The sequence below is a fragment of the Echeneis naucrates genome, chromosome 17 (assembly GCF_900963305.1).
Source record: "Echeneis naucrates chromosome 17, fEcheNa1.1, whole genome shotgun sequence".
NCBI classification, from domain to species: Eukaryota; Metazoa; Chordata; class Actinopteri; order Carangiformes; family Echeneidae; genus Echeneis; species Echeneis naucrates.
Window position 1 is genome coordinate 6360124 of NC_042527.1, and position 16471 is coordinate 6376594.

Consider the following 16471-nt stretch of genomic DNA (forward strand, 5'->3'; position numbering starts at 1 on the left):
TTAAAACAATGTAATGGATGTAATAAGGGCAAAAGTGTAACCATGAATAAATCATAGTTGGGTGAGTGACTGCTTGTCATATTCCCTGTTTTTTATTACTCTAATTTCATGTCACAGCTGTTACCAATTTTTCTAATATGTGTACTATTACAAAATTATTATATTCAGGCAATTTTCTATTTCAAGTGCTGTAGTGCTCTGTAACACATAATTTAATTTCTAAATAGCCATCATACATGAAATAATAGTAAAATAGATTGAAAAGTACTGTTTGTGTGTCCCAAAGGAGTCTGAGTGGGGAAAGAGACCCCACGATTGGCTTCGACAGATCAGTCAAAGGACTCCAGCTTTGATTCTGTGTGAGTAGCTGGAGTCTTCAGAGGTTGCTCCAGCTGCATAGAGAATCCTCAGTGGGGAGGGGAGGACTTATGACAAAGTAGAAAATAGGCTGAAATTCAATATTCCCCTTGGAAAACAAATGTTTATTACATTAAAGGCAATAACTTTATAACCCAGGTGACCTTCAAGTTAGTCTGTTCTTATCTTACTTATGGAAAGTTCATTATTTACATTAAGTAAACATACCACTGGATTGTACATTTCTTCACATGGGTTGGCTGACTAAATAATTGTATTTTTATTTGTCTGATACAACTCAAATGAAGATGTGCTTTGTTTTCTTTCGTCACTACAGTCTATTTTTTCCTGTTTAATTTCAGAAATTATTTTTACATCACTTTCACTCCTCTGCCTCTCTCTCTAACAAATATTGACAATTGACTCTTTTCTCTAGTTGTAGTCAGACTGGCCATCAGAGCACAGAGGTGCAGGGGTTTTCAGATCTATTTTATTATTACGGGCCTTACCTGTCTCTTTACTGCCCCTTTCATTGTGTACGATGAGAGTGTGCTGCGTGCGTGTGCCTAAACCGCTCTAGATTAGATTAACCTTAACTGACCTGATCTGACCTTCCTCCAGCCCCTTTCTTAGAAATCAAATAAAATTCTGTGGGAAACACTACAATTCTTGTTTCTCTGCCTGTCAACCTTGTCATGCTCATTTCTCACACACACAATAGCCTCAGGTTCAAAAAGAACTAAGTCGGGTTCAAATTATTTCATCAGATCTTGTCATCTGCTTAATAAAGTTGATGTTTACTCAGTAAATTTGTTGAAAACATAATTTGCTACTGATTTAATGTTTCGTGCTGACCAGTTTTAAGAGGAGATGCAGTTGATCCCTTTATTTTGCTGCAATTTGGTGTCTTGATATCTTCACCAATTGAGGATTCATAAGGAAAATTCATAAGGAAAACCTCGATACTTATGGTGGTGTTCTTTTTTTTTTTTTTTTTTTTTTCACCTGTAGTACCCCAAGAGAAATTACTTGAAGGATGAATACTACATTTTGTGTTCAGCATTTTTTTTTTTTCTTGAGCGTATGCTTGATGTGCACTTAATGTGTGTATTGGGCTCGTTAGCTGGACATATTAATCAATGAATTAAATTTATTATTGCCTGAAAACTTTAACTCTTTTCACCCTACTATTCAAGCAACGCTTCATCAAAAGAAAGCATAGCACACTGATTTTGATTTAAAAAAACAAACAAACAAACAAAAAACTTTATTGACTTTATCGAAGAACACCTCAAAAATATTAAAGATTTCTTTACCTTTGGTATTAACTCAATGTAATGAACTATACATTAATCCATAGGTCTGGACAGCACACATAGAAAACAATTTGTGTGCTAAAAGTGACTTGATCTTGAAAAGTGATCATATGCAGTAGACAAAAGTACCACAACACTTTATAGCTTAGACATTCACTGACAGCACAACACCAACACAATGCTTTCAGAAACTGTATCCTTGTATTGCAAGAGAGAAGCGTCAAATCAGTTATCAAAATGTGTTGATGCAGACAAACACATTACAAAATATATATACGTACAGAACAAAGTGATTCAATATAATAGATTATGCTGCTCAGATGAAGTACTTTATTATGTTCTTGGAAAGTGCAAAAGTATTTTTTTGTGTTTGTTTGTTTGGTGCTTTTGTATTTTCAGAGATGATCGCAATCATTCAAAGACCAGTAAAAACTGAGTGACTTTTGTGAAAGCATATCATTTGAATATGAGACTGCTACTTGTCCATAGCACTGCTGATGATGTGCCCATGAGCAAGGCACTGAAATCTTAGTAATTTCAAGGATGCTTGAGGTTTAGTCCATTACATCAAAGAGTCTTACATCCCAAGCTTTTTAAATGCAAGGGACAATGCAAATTCAGTACAACAAAATTTTTCAAGTTGTATGTACATGTTTAAATGTCTAATTAAAAACCATGAAGGAATCAGCCCCAAGTTGTATCTGTTACAGTAACAGAATTCACTGAACCATTGCATTTCATTTCTTCATCCTTGTTTGTGCATTAAACTGTATTAAACAGTTCACATGCAGTTTTAACTGAAAGAACTATATAATAACTCTTTAGCATGCACTTATGTATTTGACTTTAAAGTCACGATCCCTGAAAAAAATCCTATGTAAATGTTGCTAGCAAGCTAGCAATGCTACATGAACAACAAACCACTTTATAAACCACTTAATTAAAAACCACTTACACGTTTCAAAGTGATGAAGGAAATGAAATTCAGTGGCAGGCAATCAAAGCGAAAAACACTGATAGTTCAAGTCATTACCAGTATATTCTCATTACTCTGCCTACTCACTTAATTTCTTTTTTGAATGCTTTTTTATTTTATTTATTTTTTTTATCTTCCCTACTCAACAAAGTCTTCAAAATGCATTGGATAATACACAAATTGTGTTCTCCAACCTCCCTTTCTGACTGCACTCAGTAACTGATCGTTGCATTTCATTCCTCTTCCTGCACTGAACATATTTCTCTTTGATTATATGATGGAGTGTCTCACTCAGCATTAGATATTGCACAAAATAAATGATCCATACAGTTCCTGTGTTTCATCCAAAAGAAAGTCCCTGAGACGCTCAGTCTCAGCAAGACCAATGTAAAGTTTCTTGCTCTGCAAAAAAACCCTGCAGCCCCCGCCAGGTAAACCACCTCTGGTTTCTACCCACATTGTGTAGAGGCAGTCCTGGATCATCCTTTGTTACTGGACCATCGTCTTTTCTCAGCTTTGCAGAGCTGATGTTAAGGCCCGGGATGAATCCTACGTACTAGCAGTTGCCCTGGACAGTTGCTCTCTAAGCTTCAGTAACACCATCTTGCTCTTATTGTTAACGACTTCCTGCCAGGGAACATTGGCTGTAACCATGTAAATGTCCCCAATCATCAGCCATCAAAGTGTGCAACCAGTGATACTACGACAGGTTTGATGTCTGAAGATGGGGCTTTTGTGATGTCAATGGTGGGTTCATAGGAGGGGCCCAGCTGGGGCAGTGTGGCAGCCGGTTGACCCAGGGATGCAACCATAAACAGGAGGTCATTGGTTCGTCGTGGACCGTTGACTGCAACACCTCTCATGGCCTTGGTAGCAGCCTTGGAGGAGCTTTTTAAGCTGGAGCCTCGTTGGGGAGTCTCACAATGCAGAAGTGCTTGGAAACATCTGTAAAACTGCAAGCATACAGCACAAGGACGTGATCAGAAATGTATTATATAACAGAGAGAGTGAGGAAACCGGTGATACATGTGGACAACGTTTGGCTGAAGATATTGCATGTAAATGTTACATCAGACATTTTTTGTTAACATTTATTGGATTCAGGTCACAGTTATTTCTAAAAGTATTTAATTTCCTCCTCTTTCTTCCTGCATGTCTCAGCCTTCCACAGTGCTGCCCTGTTGGCTGCCCCCTCCTTTCCATGTAAAACAATATGGGGACACGGGGGACACTGACTATTTGTCAGTTTATCTATTTTTTATATTTAACTAATTACATTCTTTGCAGCCCAGTGGCAGTGCTGTTGCCCCACAGCAAGAAGGTCGTGGTGTCTATTGCCAGGCCGAGGGCCTTTCTTTGTGGAGTTTTCATGTTCTCCCTGTGCCTGTGTGGGTTTTGTCCAGGTTTCCTCCCTCCTTCTAAAGACATCATATTTGGGTTAATTGGTGACTCTAAATTGAGCATGAGTGGTTGTTGGTCTCTGTCTGTCTCTGTGTGTTGGCCCTGTGCTGGACTGGTGACCTGTCCCTCACCCAGTGTGAGCTGGGATTGGCTCCAGCACCCCTTGCAACCCGGAAACGGATAAGCGGTTGAAGATGAATGAATTAATTAATAATTACATTCTCAATCACTTGCTTGTACCATTGCTCTGCTTATAGAGTGTATTAGGAAACTGAGATTTCAAGACAGCCCTTTCTTTTTTGGCTGTTTCTATAGAATCCCTCATTTTATTTCTGGATAAAATAACAACCCTTGATTTTCTTTTTGTTTTAAAATGTTCAAAGCACAATGCTGTTGAAGAGGTCCTTGGAGAGACTGGCTCTGAATTGAAGAGTTTGGAGTATGGGCTGAAATATAGAAATAGATTATAAATTGGCTGTTGAAAATTGAAAGAAATAATGTGGTCATTTCATATGTTGTTAATCTTAGTTATTTCAAATGTCCCCTGTTAGGATTTCCTTTGGCATTGTGCTGAGAAATAATTCACCCTATGTCAAGAATACAAATGTGGGTTGAACCACTGGAAAGATCCCACCACTGCATTACTTTACTTAAAAACACATACTTTCTCAAGCAGAGGAAATCAAAAGAGGGCATGGAATTGCAGCCCAAAGGTCATCATCAATGAATGAATAAATTGAATAATCAATTCAGACCTCTGTCTATCCTACATCAGTAGAGGAAGTCAAGTGAAAAAGTTGGAAAATAAAACCTTACATTGCTTTTTGGCCACATGCAAGTTTTTTTTTTTTTGACTTTTTAGTAAGTCTAGTCTAGATGCACAGGGTGTTTGTGTTTCATCCAGACAACTGCACAGCACTGTGCCGCTTACCCTGCGATGCAATGTCAGCACAAAGTTTGAGATTCCAAAAAGTCTTCTATCTGCCTGAAGCCCCATGGATTTTAAAGTAACTGCACATAAAAAAAAGAAGATTTTTCAATCACTGGTGTATCGGCCTTTACTGTATTAAGTAGTGACAGTGAAATGAGAGCTCTCATGCTCTCTCAGTATAGTAACTACTCTGTGGTTGGCGGTAAACTGCCAGTGGCAGCAGTTATCAGTGTCTCTTTGGTTCTGCATCTTGCCAAGAAGCATCTGTGGCGAGATACAACACCCCTTTTGAAATGAGACATTGAAGAGTTGTTGGATGTTTCCATATGTCCGTATCACCCAAGATGTTATAAAGGGACAGAAGAAAAGCCGTACTGGGTGACTCAGCATTGTTTGAATGTAATGACAGGGAGGAAGTAGAAGATGCTCCTTTCTTCTGGCAGTCCAAATGGGAGCAGTGAGAGTTACACCATACTGGGCTGTTCTAGGTTACTCTGTCAAAATATGATAAATCAGGGCAATTTAGAGTCACCAATTAACCTAAACATGCATGTCTTTGGACAGTGGGAGGAAACTGGAATATGGTGAGAAATTCAAGTTGTCAAATGTGTTAGGTGAACACTCAGTGGCCGCTCAGTGTGCAGTGGAAATGACAGATGGAGGCTCGTTCCCCATTGTACACCTTCAAAGCAGTGGTAAATATGGGCACCAAAGCGCATGTTTATGCCTTGCAGTGCCTGTCCTACATCATTGCTCGAAAATGTTAATGACCGTACTTGAACAATGTAAGATTTAACAGTCTTCCAAAGCATGCCCTGCTGCTCCTCAGTTAAAGCAACAACCCAAACTGACTGCAGTAACATCGCATCATCGGTCCTGATTATCATGATCAGGACTCAGCTCCTATTTTCAAATGGCCTGTTGGCAGATAAATAGCCCACTCAGACCGTCATTCACTATCCCGCTGTCCCGCTGGCATATTAGTAGCACAGTCGTCTTTTGACACAACGTTCCTCTCACCATCTCATTTTTCCACCTGCCTATGTCTTATCCACGGCCTGTAGCATTGCCTCTTCTTACTCGTTTTATTCTGCTGGCTAGAGCAAAATATGTCAGCTGGACTATCTGGAACATTTTAGCTGTTTTAACCTTTAACCTTCTAACCAATTTAACCTTTTACTCCTGGTTCTGTACCTCATCATTTATGCCTGCAGGAAACTTTTAATGTCATCACCAGAAAGAGAGACCCTTTATGTAGCCAAGCAGAAAGTAATGGAGTGAAGGTTGGGGTTGTGGGTTGCACAACTCTAGATAGTTTATTTGTATGTCTTTATTGCCACCAAACATGGTTTTCGTGAATTAATACATATCAATACATCCTATGAGCAAAACTTCATGTTACATGCAGAAAGTGATGAGATAACCATTTGGAATAGACCTGAGGTGCCAACAAAAATGAATCTTTAACAATTTAGAGGTACAGACACTCATTCCTGGACAAGTAGAAGATGAAGGATCTTGAAAAGTAAATCATTTGTTAATGTACTCTTTTGGATGTTTTCATATTTATTTGAAACTTAGCTTCTAAGAAACATTTTTAGTATGATTTTTGTATTGGAAGAGGCAGGACTAGATTAGACTAGAAAGAAGCATTGCTTCTTTCGGTTCCTTCTTGAACTCATTTTCCGAAGGTGTTTATTTATTTTATTTTTATTGTCTACCAAGATATTTTCACCAGCTTTTACAAAAATGCCCAGAATCAATGTACTTGTCTTTTCAATATGTCTGACATGCAGTACATTGTCTGAGGTCAGCACCAAACAAGCATGTTCCCACATATCTGGGAAGTATGATTTGTGGGCCAGAGCATCGCTTTAGCATTACAATGCTTCATTCATAGCAGTATGTTGTGACACATTTGACTTTATCTTTTTTTTTTTTTTTTTCCTTAGGGAGTTTTGCATTGCAGCATTCGATAACATCTGGATTAAATGTTAACCCCTAGACCAGATGGCTAAAATTATTACCCTAGACACATTTCCTCAAACTGATAACATTGTCCCAGTGATTCTATATTAACAGTTTCAGGTCTACTACTATGTATACTAACAGGCAAAATCTAATGTGGAAAAGAGGACTGGCTGCATCCACGGCATTGAGGAAATGACCTGAAGTATATACACCGCCTTTCAAGGTCGAATAAATAGTTAATGGATACCTGGATACATTTTTCAATCCGAGAGTCAGATCTGTACATCTCGGGATTATGATTACATGCAGATCCTCCTGTTTTACACCAGCCTCGACACTAACGGAGCTGCTCCACAGCAGCTGATGGACAGCTAGGAAGATTCTGAATAATTGAGAACCCCTGCAGCAGGTTGAAAGCATAACAATGCATTCAGGGTATTTGGCTTAACTTTACATTCTAGGCATTTCCAGCCACATACAAGACTTATTCACAGCAGTAAACACTAGACCACATTTTAACACATTTTAATGTTTTCTTCTTTGACTCAGTTAATCCGGCACAAGGCCACTCTTGAGTAAACGTAGTATACTTAGTATACTTTGAGTTTTATGTATACTTATAGTCTACTACATTTTCTCACAAGGTGCAAAATATGACGCTTTCTCACAGTATGGTAACATCAACCATACAACAATATTAGGTTACAAGTGAGAGTGAGGAATAAAAAGACAGCATAAGAGATACACAAGTTCATCACAGATCATCACAGATTTGAATAGATTACAATGAAAATGCACTGCAAAATCTAACAATAGGTTTGCAGTCGCTGAAAAAAACCACCAATATAATACCAATAATAAATCTAATGTTATGAAAGTGATTTTAATAAGTAATAAGTCACAATGAGGCAGTAGAACAGTATTGAAAGGTCCACACAAATCCAATGAGAAAACCAAAGAAGAACCAAAATATAGAATTTTGGCAGCGTTTTCTTTTAAACTATATCACTAAGTCCTTTTCAGTTTAATATCTCAGACAAATTTGTGACACAAATTCATCAATTGTTTTGTAACCATTGACCTGACATAGAGTCTTTCCTGCACGTTGCTGTCCGTCAAAAGCTTCCTGGGTTATGAGGAGACGTGTGAAAGAGCAAGAGATGCCTCAGGACTTAACTTAAAATTCTCCTTACAATGTCTCCCTTCTCAGTGTGTCTGCAACCTATAGGTCATCGAAGAGTGAAGGCTAGTGAGGAGATGTAAGAGAACACGGTGATGATGCTCACGCCCAGCTCCCCTCAGGTCGAGAGCACTCAAAAGATGGAGGAGATGGATGTAGAAGAAACGGATGCAACAGACAAGTAGAGGATGACGCTGGTTAAGACACAGGCATCAAGGCTAAGGTCAAGGGAAAGGTGAAGCCAATGACAGATGAATTGATAAAGCATGACAGGGAGATGGTAGGAGCGAGATGCACTGGCAGTATTTTGGACATAAGGTTGGAGGTGACTCAGACAGGGTCATCTCATAGTGGCCATATCAGTTTTGGAGGAATCTTTTTATGATTTGGGCAGAGATTGGCAGCCTACTCATGTTGGCTTTGCAAGAAGAGACATCAGTTCTGTTTGTTCTATAGAAGTCTATATCCTCACAATCAAAAATGAATACTTGAGCTGGGCAACTTTTCAAATTCATTCTATCCAATCTACAGAGGTGGATACAAAAGAGAATGAGGTTCCACTCCTTAATTGAGTTCTTTGTGACACTAATAATGAAAACTTTGCCGTCTTCTCATCACAACTTGAGAGCAGTTTGATTGTAAACACCGTCAACCACTTCAGTACATTATACCAAATGAAATAAGAGTAAAGCAGGAATAAACTTCTTTTAGAGGCATCCGCAGATAGCCCACTACTTCATTTAACAATGGCGTGATTTCCTTTCATCCATTAAACTCCCCAGAGTTCTGAAGTATTCTGCAGGCCATAGAGCGAAATGAAAAAAACAAAACAAAACACAAGTTATAGATCTGAGAGCTCAGGTCAGAAAAACGACGACTCTCACAGAAACGTGTGAACAGAATGACAATCATCTGATTTCCTTTCAGGATTTTCTGGCTTCACTGTGTTTATATTGTGTGTATCAATCATTTCATCACACTGTAATCATTCACTGGAACAATCAGTTTCCACTTTTTTAATTTCCTGCAACAACTCATTTCTACTGCTGTAATGCTTCCTAACATCATAGTTTTTTTTCCCTGACAGATGAGTCTCTTATTGATCATCATTGGGAAGACCAAATGGAAGTTTCCTTGTGGAAAATTGAATGAGAAAGAGTAGTTAACAAATCTCAGAATGAACAGGGGTGAAAAAAACGTGTCCGACTTAAGTGAGAATTCACAAGAATTTGACTTTAACCAACCCACTTATTTAGAGCAGATGACTTAGAAAATAACAGGGCGAGTCAGACAACACAACACCACCTGTCTGTTTGCTTGCTATATTTTCACAGCTTGAGTCTGTTCCTTTTGACAGTATGTAATAATGGAATCTTTTGAAACGATGCTCATGCAGTTTATTTACATTTTGAAGCACCGCTGGGAAGCTTGTGTTTTCTCAAAGCCAACAATTACTCCTGACTGGTGCTTGACAAAATGTGACTCACTTTAGCAGCATTGTTGAATATTTTGAGATTTGGGAAAACGTGTTCATTGTTTTTATTCCTTTATTCTTTTTAGTTAGATGGAAAAAAACTCTCACATTCACCTCTGACCATCTGACCAGCGTCTTCTACTTCACAAATTAGGAAAACTATTTCAGTTAGCCGGAACATGTTGTCATCACTGGACAGAGTCAGGCTGAGGTAACCATGCTGACTCTCACTTATCACTAGGAAGACAAATAAGAGTGTTTCTCAAAATGTCGAACCCCTCCTTTAATATTTTAAGTCGTTCTAAATTCTGTGTGTGAGTATCTTTGTGTGTGTTTTCTTTCTTTTTTTTTTTTTTTAAAGCTGCGTGCAGTTCCATTTAGGCCGTATGGTAAGGTCTGAAAATCAGAGCCAGTAACTTTTGGCAATTATAAATCGGCTCTCGGTTTATAGGGCAGCACTAATGGTTCCTCTGTGTGCCCTTGAAGATTTATAGAGATCAATTTTTGCAGCAAAGACTTGCAAACTGAGAGTAGACATAAAGCACAAGAGAAGAAAAGACCAGTTGGATTTAACTTACCCATCCTGAGTCCTCATGGCTGTGACCGCTGCTGATCGTTGACGGGATAAACGCACACCAGCTGCTACTTGTATCTGTACAGCATTTTTAGTCTTCAACTCGCCTCAACTCACAGTTTCCATAGTAACGGGCTGGGAGGAATTGAAGACTGAAAATGACATACAGGACATTTGGTGTCCCTCTCCCCCATTTTCGCTCTCTCTCCTACTGTCATGAGGTCGATGATGTGTGAGCTGAAATGTCCCTGTAAGGTCATTTAGCTGCAGTGGCAGCTCAAGCATGAAGGGAATGTTAGTTAGACAGCAGAGTAATGAAGGCTTTCGTGAAATGGCAACATCTGGAACAGCACACAATTTTGTGTTGATTTCCAACTTTACAATAAAATTACTTAAAGTAGTAACCTTGCAAAGTTAAACTTCAAAACTAAGTATTATACTTGGCTGGGTTTGGAAACTGATAAGATTTCCTCTTCAGTACTGTGCTTAATTCTCTGTGTAGTATGTGCAATTCTTCTGTGTTTTGAAGGGAACATTTTCTAAAACCTTGTGCAGAATTTTGTGCTTTACTTAATAGAACAAAGAGAGATGATAAAGATTACACAGACGAAAAGAAGTTTTATCGATCAGACCCAGTGGGAGTGAAGGACAATCTTGTTATCTTACATTTTTTTTCTCACAGTGATGAACTGTGTTTCAGAAAGGAACAAAACACATTAAATCTGAAGTCTGAACATTTTGTTTGGTGCAAAAAAAAAAGTTATTCGGAGGAAACACTAGATAAGGAAGTATAAATAAGAAAGTGCAATGTTGAGTTAACTTAGGAAATCTACACATTTAATAGAACTAAATCTCAGATGAAATTTGCAGTCAAAAGGAGTCTTGAACTATTAGACATGAAGTGTGTGAGAATGTGCTGCCATCTGTGAACATACTCTGTCTGCTTTCTCAAAGACAGAGAGAAAACAGAAGTTTCATTCTGGCTGTTTTCAACCGAGTTGGTGAAACTTCACTTTCTCAACTCACAGCTTCATGCACAGTTCCTGTCATTCACCAGCAATGAAGCCTCAGCAGTAAAACCCGGAATCCAGTTTCTGACTATTAATGCACTGCATAAGGTACACAGCTGCTTCATATTCACAGATGTTGAGAAATCATTACATAAATAAGAACTCTAGTGAAATTGTTTGGTGTGGGTGTTGCACTTAACCAAGTGTTTTAGAAGTTGTCAATCTTACCTAGTAAATGAAGAAGCACATGAACAAATGTCAGTTTAATGTGCCAAGGGGCCACCAGGGCAAAAATGAGCTGGGAACACTGTTGGTTTCCCTCTTATATATTACTGGTATCAGGCCCTTTGAATGAGGCATCAGGTTTTTGTTGCCTTTTATATTTGGCTTTTGTTATGGATCAAATTACTAGAAATGACAACACTTAAACATACATAGCTTTTTTTTCCCCCTATATCCCAGTATAGTTCCATTTAGATTAGCGTTTTTAAAAGAGGTAAAAAGAAAATTCCTGAGGTAGCAAGTTATAGTTACAATATTAGAAAACCCTTGGAAATGAAGTCTTTCGTAAAAGTATCTCCTCATGTCCTTCTGGGGCAAAACTGCATCAGTAGTCCTACTTGTTAAGCAATGTGTTAACTTTGATGTTTTGGAATTCACCAAAGACCTTTGCTGGAAATAGCCTGATCTAAATTCCAGGAATGAGAATTTCAGATCCATTTCTCACATTGTTCTGGACTCTTAGCTCTGTCTTGACTGAACCTGAAATGGCTAAATAAAAGGGCCCATCTCAAAGATTCAACAAAAACACACTTGTTTTCATCAGTCTGTGGAATGAATCAAATAACACCAACATGAAGGAGTTACATGGTAAATGTGACATTGCTTTTAAGGTCTGCTGTGATTAATTATTTGGACAACAGGCTTTGTTTCCCCTGGTGTGTATACAGCTGTAATCAGAGATGGTTCTGCACATATTGGCCACTAGAGGCATAATATGAAACTGATGTTGGAGTTCATTTCCCAACCCTGGCTACCTGAATGCTTTCATCTGTCCTGCCTCTCTGGCTTCCACTAGTAGGGCCTGAACTGACTGTTTCAATCACTGTTGGCCAAAAACCCTCTGTCTTTTCCTTTCATTGTCTTTGCAGTCGTTCCTCCACTGCCATACTCATGTTACCAAGTGTGGCGGCAAATCTCACAGCTAGTTATGTTATTATATAATTTCTGGTTTGACATGGGCAGAATTTCCTTGTGTGTCTTACGAAATATATTTTCTTTCTCTCACTCTCTATTTAAAAATTTGACTGCAAACACATATTTCCCATAATGTCAAACTATTCTTTTCACTAATATCAATGATCAAAGTTCAATGCTTAGAGAGTTTTAGCCTTTAAGCATCAGGCTAAAGCCAGCAGCGTCTGTGGGTTAGCTCAGTACAAAGGAAGAACTGCTCTCACCCTGAAGGGAAAAAAAAAAAAAATCAGCTGTCAGCCACTTCAAAGCTAATTCATTTATTTGCATTACCTCATAATTATCAAGTGCAAAACCCAATGTTTCCCACAGCTCTGACATTCAGTTGTGCTTGTAGCTGTCTGTCAACATGTGACATACAACATATCCATGTGACCTTTAACACAATATTTTGATGCACTTTATCTTCCTAGGCTTTTCAAAGAAAAGCTTCAGCACTTCAGCTGTGGGTTGATTTATTGCTGCCTTGCTTTCACTTACATTGTCTAATCAGTTATGAATCTGAGAAACAAAAGGAAAACAGATACAACTGAAGAGGCTTTAAAGCAACAACAAAAGCTACGTGCATTATATATTTAATGGTGACGCTAAAATGCACTTTCCCCGCTCATAGAAAAAAATCACAGTTTGCAGGGCTCCAGAGTAAACTCTGCTGAACCCAAAAAGCAGAGTCCGGGCTGATGTTCTGTTGTGGATGATGCTGCAGTATACAGTGGTTGTACTTTCTTTCATAAGATTCAGAGCTACTGCCAAAGTTAAATAAGCGGAAAATTGACTTTACCTTGTCTGTGCCTTGTTTCTGTCTCTGAGATTTCCAATACAATACAAAGTAGGACTCTAAAATCTATTTAAAATATAACTAAAATTACACCGTAGCCAAGTGCAATGCCCAAATTCAGTCACATCCTTCTTGTTCTGCACTGTTAACGCAGCAGAAGCATTGCGGTGCTCGAAACACTGTGGATTACAAATCATATTTCTCAGAAATAAAGGAGCATGCTTCTTTGCAGAAGGTCCATAAAAGTTCACATCATTAAAATTACTTTAAAGAAAAATGCTTTGACATATTAGTTGAATGAATCCACACTTCATAGCTGATTACCCGAACACTGTGACCAATTCAAAACTAAAGAAGTCCTAAAACAGCCACGCACTAGATGAGCATGAGGGGTGGCCAAAACCGAAACCTGGCTTCAAATTGGTTTATGCACATCTGAAGCTAAGTTCATAGTTATTGCCCAGTAACTATCTATCTGACATGTACGACCCCAGGGTCTCTGTGTAGAGTCAGGACTAAACCATACACGCTCAAAACCATAAATATGTAATCATTTTCTCAGAATTATAAAACTGAGCATATGTGTGGTTCAATTTATAAAACTCCCTTATTATAGACATGTGCATTTGCCACATTTCCACTATATTTGGCCATAAAATGAAAATAAATGCAAGCTCTCACCAAGAAATCAGAGCTCATCAGTAAACCTGTACACTAACCAACAGTTCTGTTTTCTATTAACTTCATTCCATAGACAATGGAGGTATTAACATAAGATCTACAGAAAAAGTTGACAACTTGACTCGCATTAAATAATGCAGATAGAATATCAAACGCTGAATAAAACCTTTCCTTTTAATGAAATGTTATTTAGTTCTTGCTGCATTGAGGCTGATAATGATTGTAATGAATGCAGCTTAGTGAAGTTGTCTGTTTCTGCAAAATGTTTATAATGAATTTGTCTTTTCTCGATTTACATTTTCACTTTAAAACAACCTCTAAAACATGTGTTGGCACAGCTCAAAAGAATTATTGTGGTGCTTACAGCCTCACTGCACGTTCTCTGCTCATAAATAAGGACCTCTGTGCAGGATGTGGCATGCACAAGGTTTGTGTGTGTGCGCATCATTTACACTTTCGTCTCCAGGTGAGGGACAACAAGAGTCCGCTGTGGCCACTGCAGCTCCAACAATTGCAAGTTAAGCTTCCCATTAGAAAAGGAAATGACAACATGGTACAGTGACAAGGGTTAATGTACTCCATGCATTCATTAATACTATATTTTTTAACAGCAAGATAACAGGTCTTCTGCTTCACTCCCATTTTTATTTCACATTAGCTATTACAATGCAAATGTCTGTTCCCATGTTGATTTGGGCCCTTTCCACTGACATTTCACAGATAAAGTGAGGTAGTGAAATTGTTGACCATGTTTTCTCTTAGAAAGGTAAATTGAAATATAAAATGCCACAGTAGATCACCAAAGATAGTATTAAAATATCTGGTTGGCCCATGTATGGCTAAACCTACTAACCCTAGTATGCCAAAGGTCCTGGCAGTAATAAAAAGAAATGAAATGTTAGTTTTGAATCAATAGTTTTCCCTCTCGTCTTTTTCTCCTCTTTCTCTCTCGCTTGTTTTGGCTAGATGCTGTTTTAAATTAATAGGCCTCTGCAGATTTGTGTAATTGCAACTTCATGATGATGCAGCAGTGGCAATAATCTTACAGCACCCGCCTGCCACTGCCAAATACACATAAGAGAAATGCTGTCTTTTATTTAACAGATATGAGAGTTATATTGATCTTTTCCTCTTAATTTTACAAGACTGTGAATAAGCATTTTTTGCTAAGTTCATGTGTTCTTTAAATGTAGGGAAATGGTTGATACTTGAAAATATAGATGATTGGTTGGAAGGCAAGTGAGAAATTGTAAAGTATATGTTATCGAAGTGTCAACATACTGAAATAAAAGGTTTTAGCAGTTGCTGCTAATAATAATAATAGTCAGTGTCATGGGGTCATTATGTTAGTTTTGAGTCATCATCTCACAGTTCAGTGACGTACAAGGGCATAAAAAAGGCCATGTTTGTAAATGAGAATTAGCTCTCAAACATTTTACTTCATAAAATCATATTGTCTATAGAAGGTGTTAGCCAAAGTTAAATGAGACCTACAGTTAGTTTAATTATCATCACTTCATACAATGAGGGCTTTTGTGACGTTTACAACCTGCTCTAGTCAGCAGGTAAGAGGAATTGGTTTAACTCACACGCAAGGCTTGAGTTAGTCCTTCGAAAAGTACATTAGATTTGTTTACCATAGCCTGAGATGCACCAAGTGCCATTGAGGACAATAAAATGAAGTAAAGTCCTTCTCTACTGATCTCATGGACTAACGAATTATTAAATACTGCAATGCTTATTGATAAACTTCTCATATCTTATTACAGAGGCAGACATCCATCAGCTACATGTGTAGAAGGGTGTGTGAATTAGGATTTTGTTTTATTTTTTCAGAGTGAATTTGCACCACACAGCTGGAAAGTGTAAGCAACAGTTACACAAACAGATGTAAAACACTCTATTGGCACACACAAGCACATCATTTAGAGCACTGGTCTCAGTGGGGGAGATGACTGCTGCCCACAGCTATGTCACTGTGCTTCAGCAACAGCCTTCAGCCTCTCATCTCTCTCACCTGTTTGTTCATGAAGACGTAGATGACCGGGTTAATGACCGTGCTCGTCTTGGCCAGGACTGACGGGATGATGCTTGCCTCAGGTGTGACCAGGCCCGGTGGCCCGAAGGTGGCCAGCAGGGCCATGATACCATACGGCAGCCAGCATAAGAGGTAGCAGATCACCATTATCACCACCATGAATAACACACGCTGCTCACGTTTCCTGCTCATCGACGCGTTGATCCCACTCACCTGGACACGAGAGGTAAAGACAGGGAGGGAGAGGAATGAGATTTTAATGAGGTAGCTAGCTTTCGCGATGGCAGAGTTTGTTCAGACACCCATCTGAACTTTATCCTATGTGAGAGAGCTGTTTGGAACAGGCCTTGGAAATAAAATGCAGGAGTGACAGAATAGAGTGCAGGTCAGAGAGGTTGAAGCTAGAGACTGAAAACCATTCAGAGAGGCGGCAAGAACAGGAATAGACAGATGGAGTCTAATGAGAAACAGGCAGTGGAAGAAAATGACACTTTCATTTGTCATTGCATTTCCTGGAAGTCCTCAAACAA

The 16471-nt window shown here is 38.6% G+C and overlaps 1 protein-coding gene across 1 annotated transcript in view; it reads right to left on the reverse strand.

The window, feature by feature from the left end:
- Positions 1 to 3320: 3320 nt before the first annotated feature.
- tmtopsa (teleost multiple tissue opsin a) overlaps positions 3321 to 16471 on the reverse strand; it is a 46389-nt gene continuing 33238 nt past the window's right edge. The window contains exons 3-4 of the mRNA XM_029524904.1: positions 15921 to 16154; positions 3321 to 3602 (exon numbers count right to left, since the gene is read on the reverse strand). Of these exons, the coding sequence (XP_029380764.1) occupies positions 3321 to 3602; positions 15921 to 16154 (516 nt within the window). The remainder of the gene's footprint in view (positions 3603 to 15920; positions 16155 to 16471) is intronic.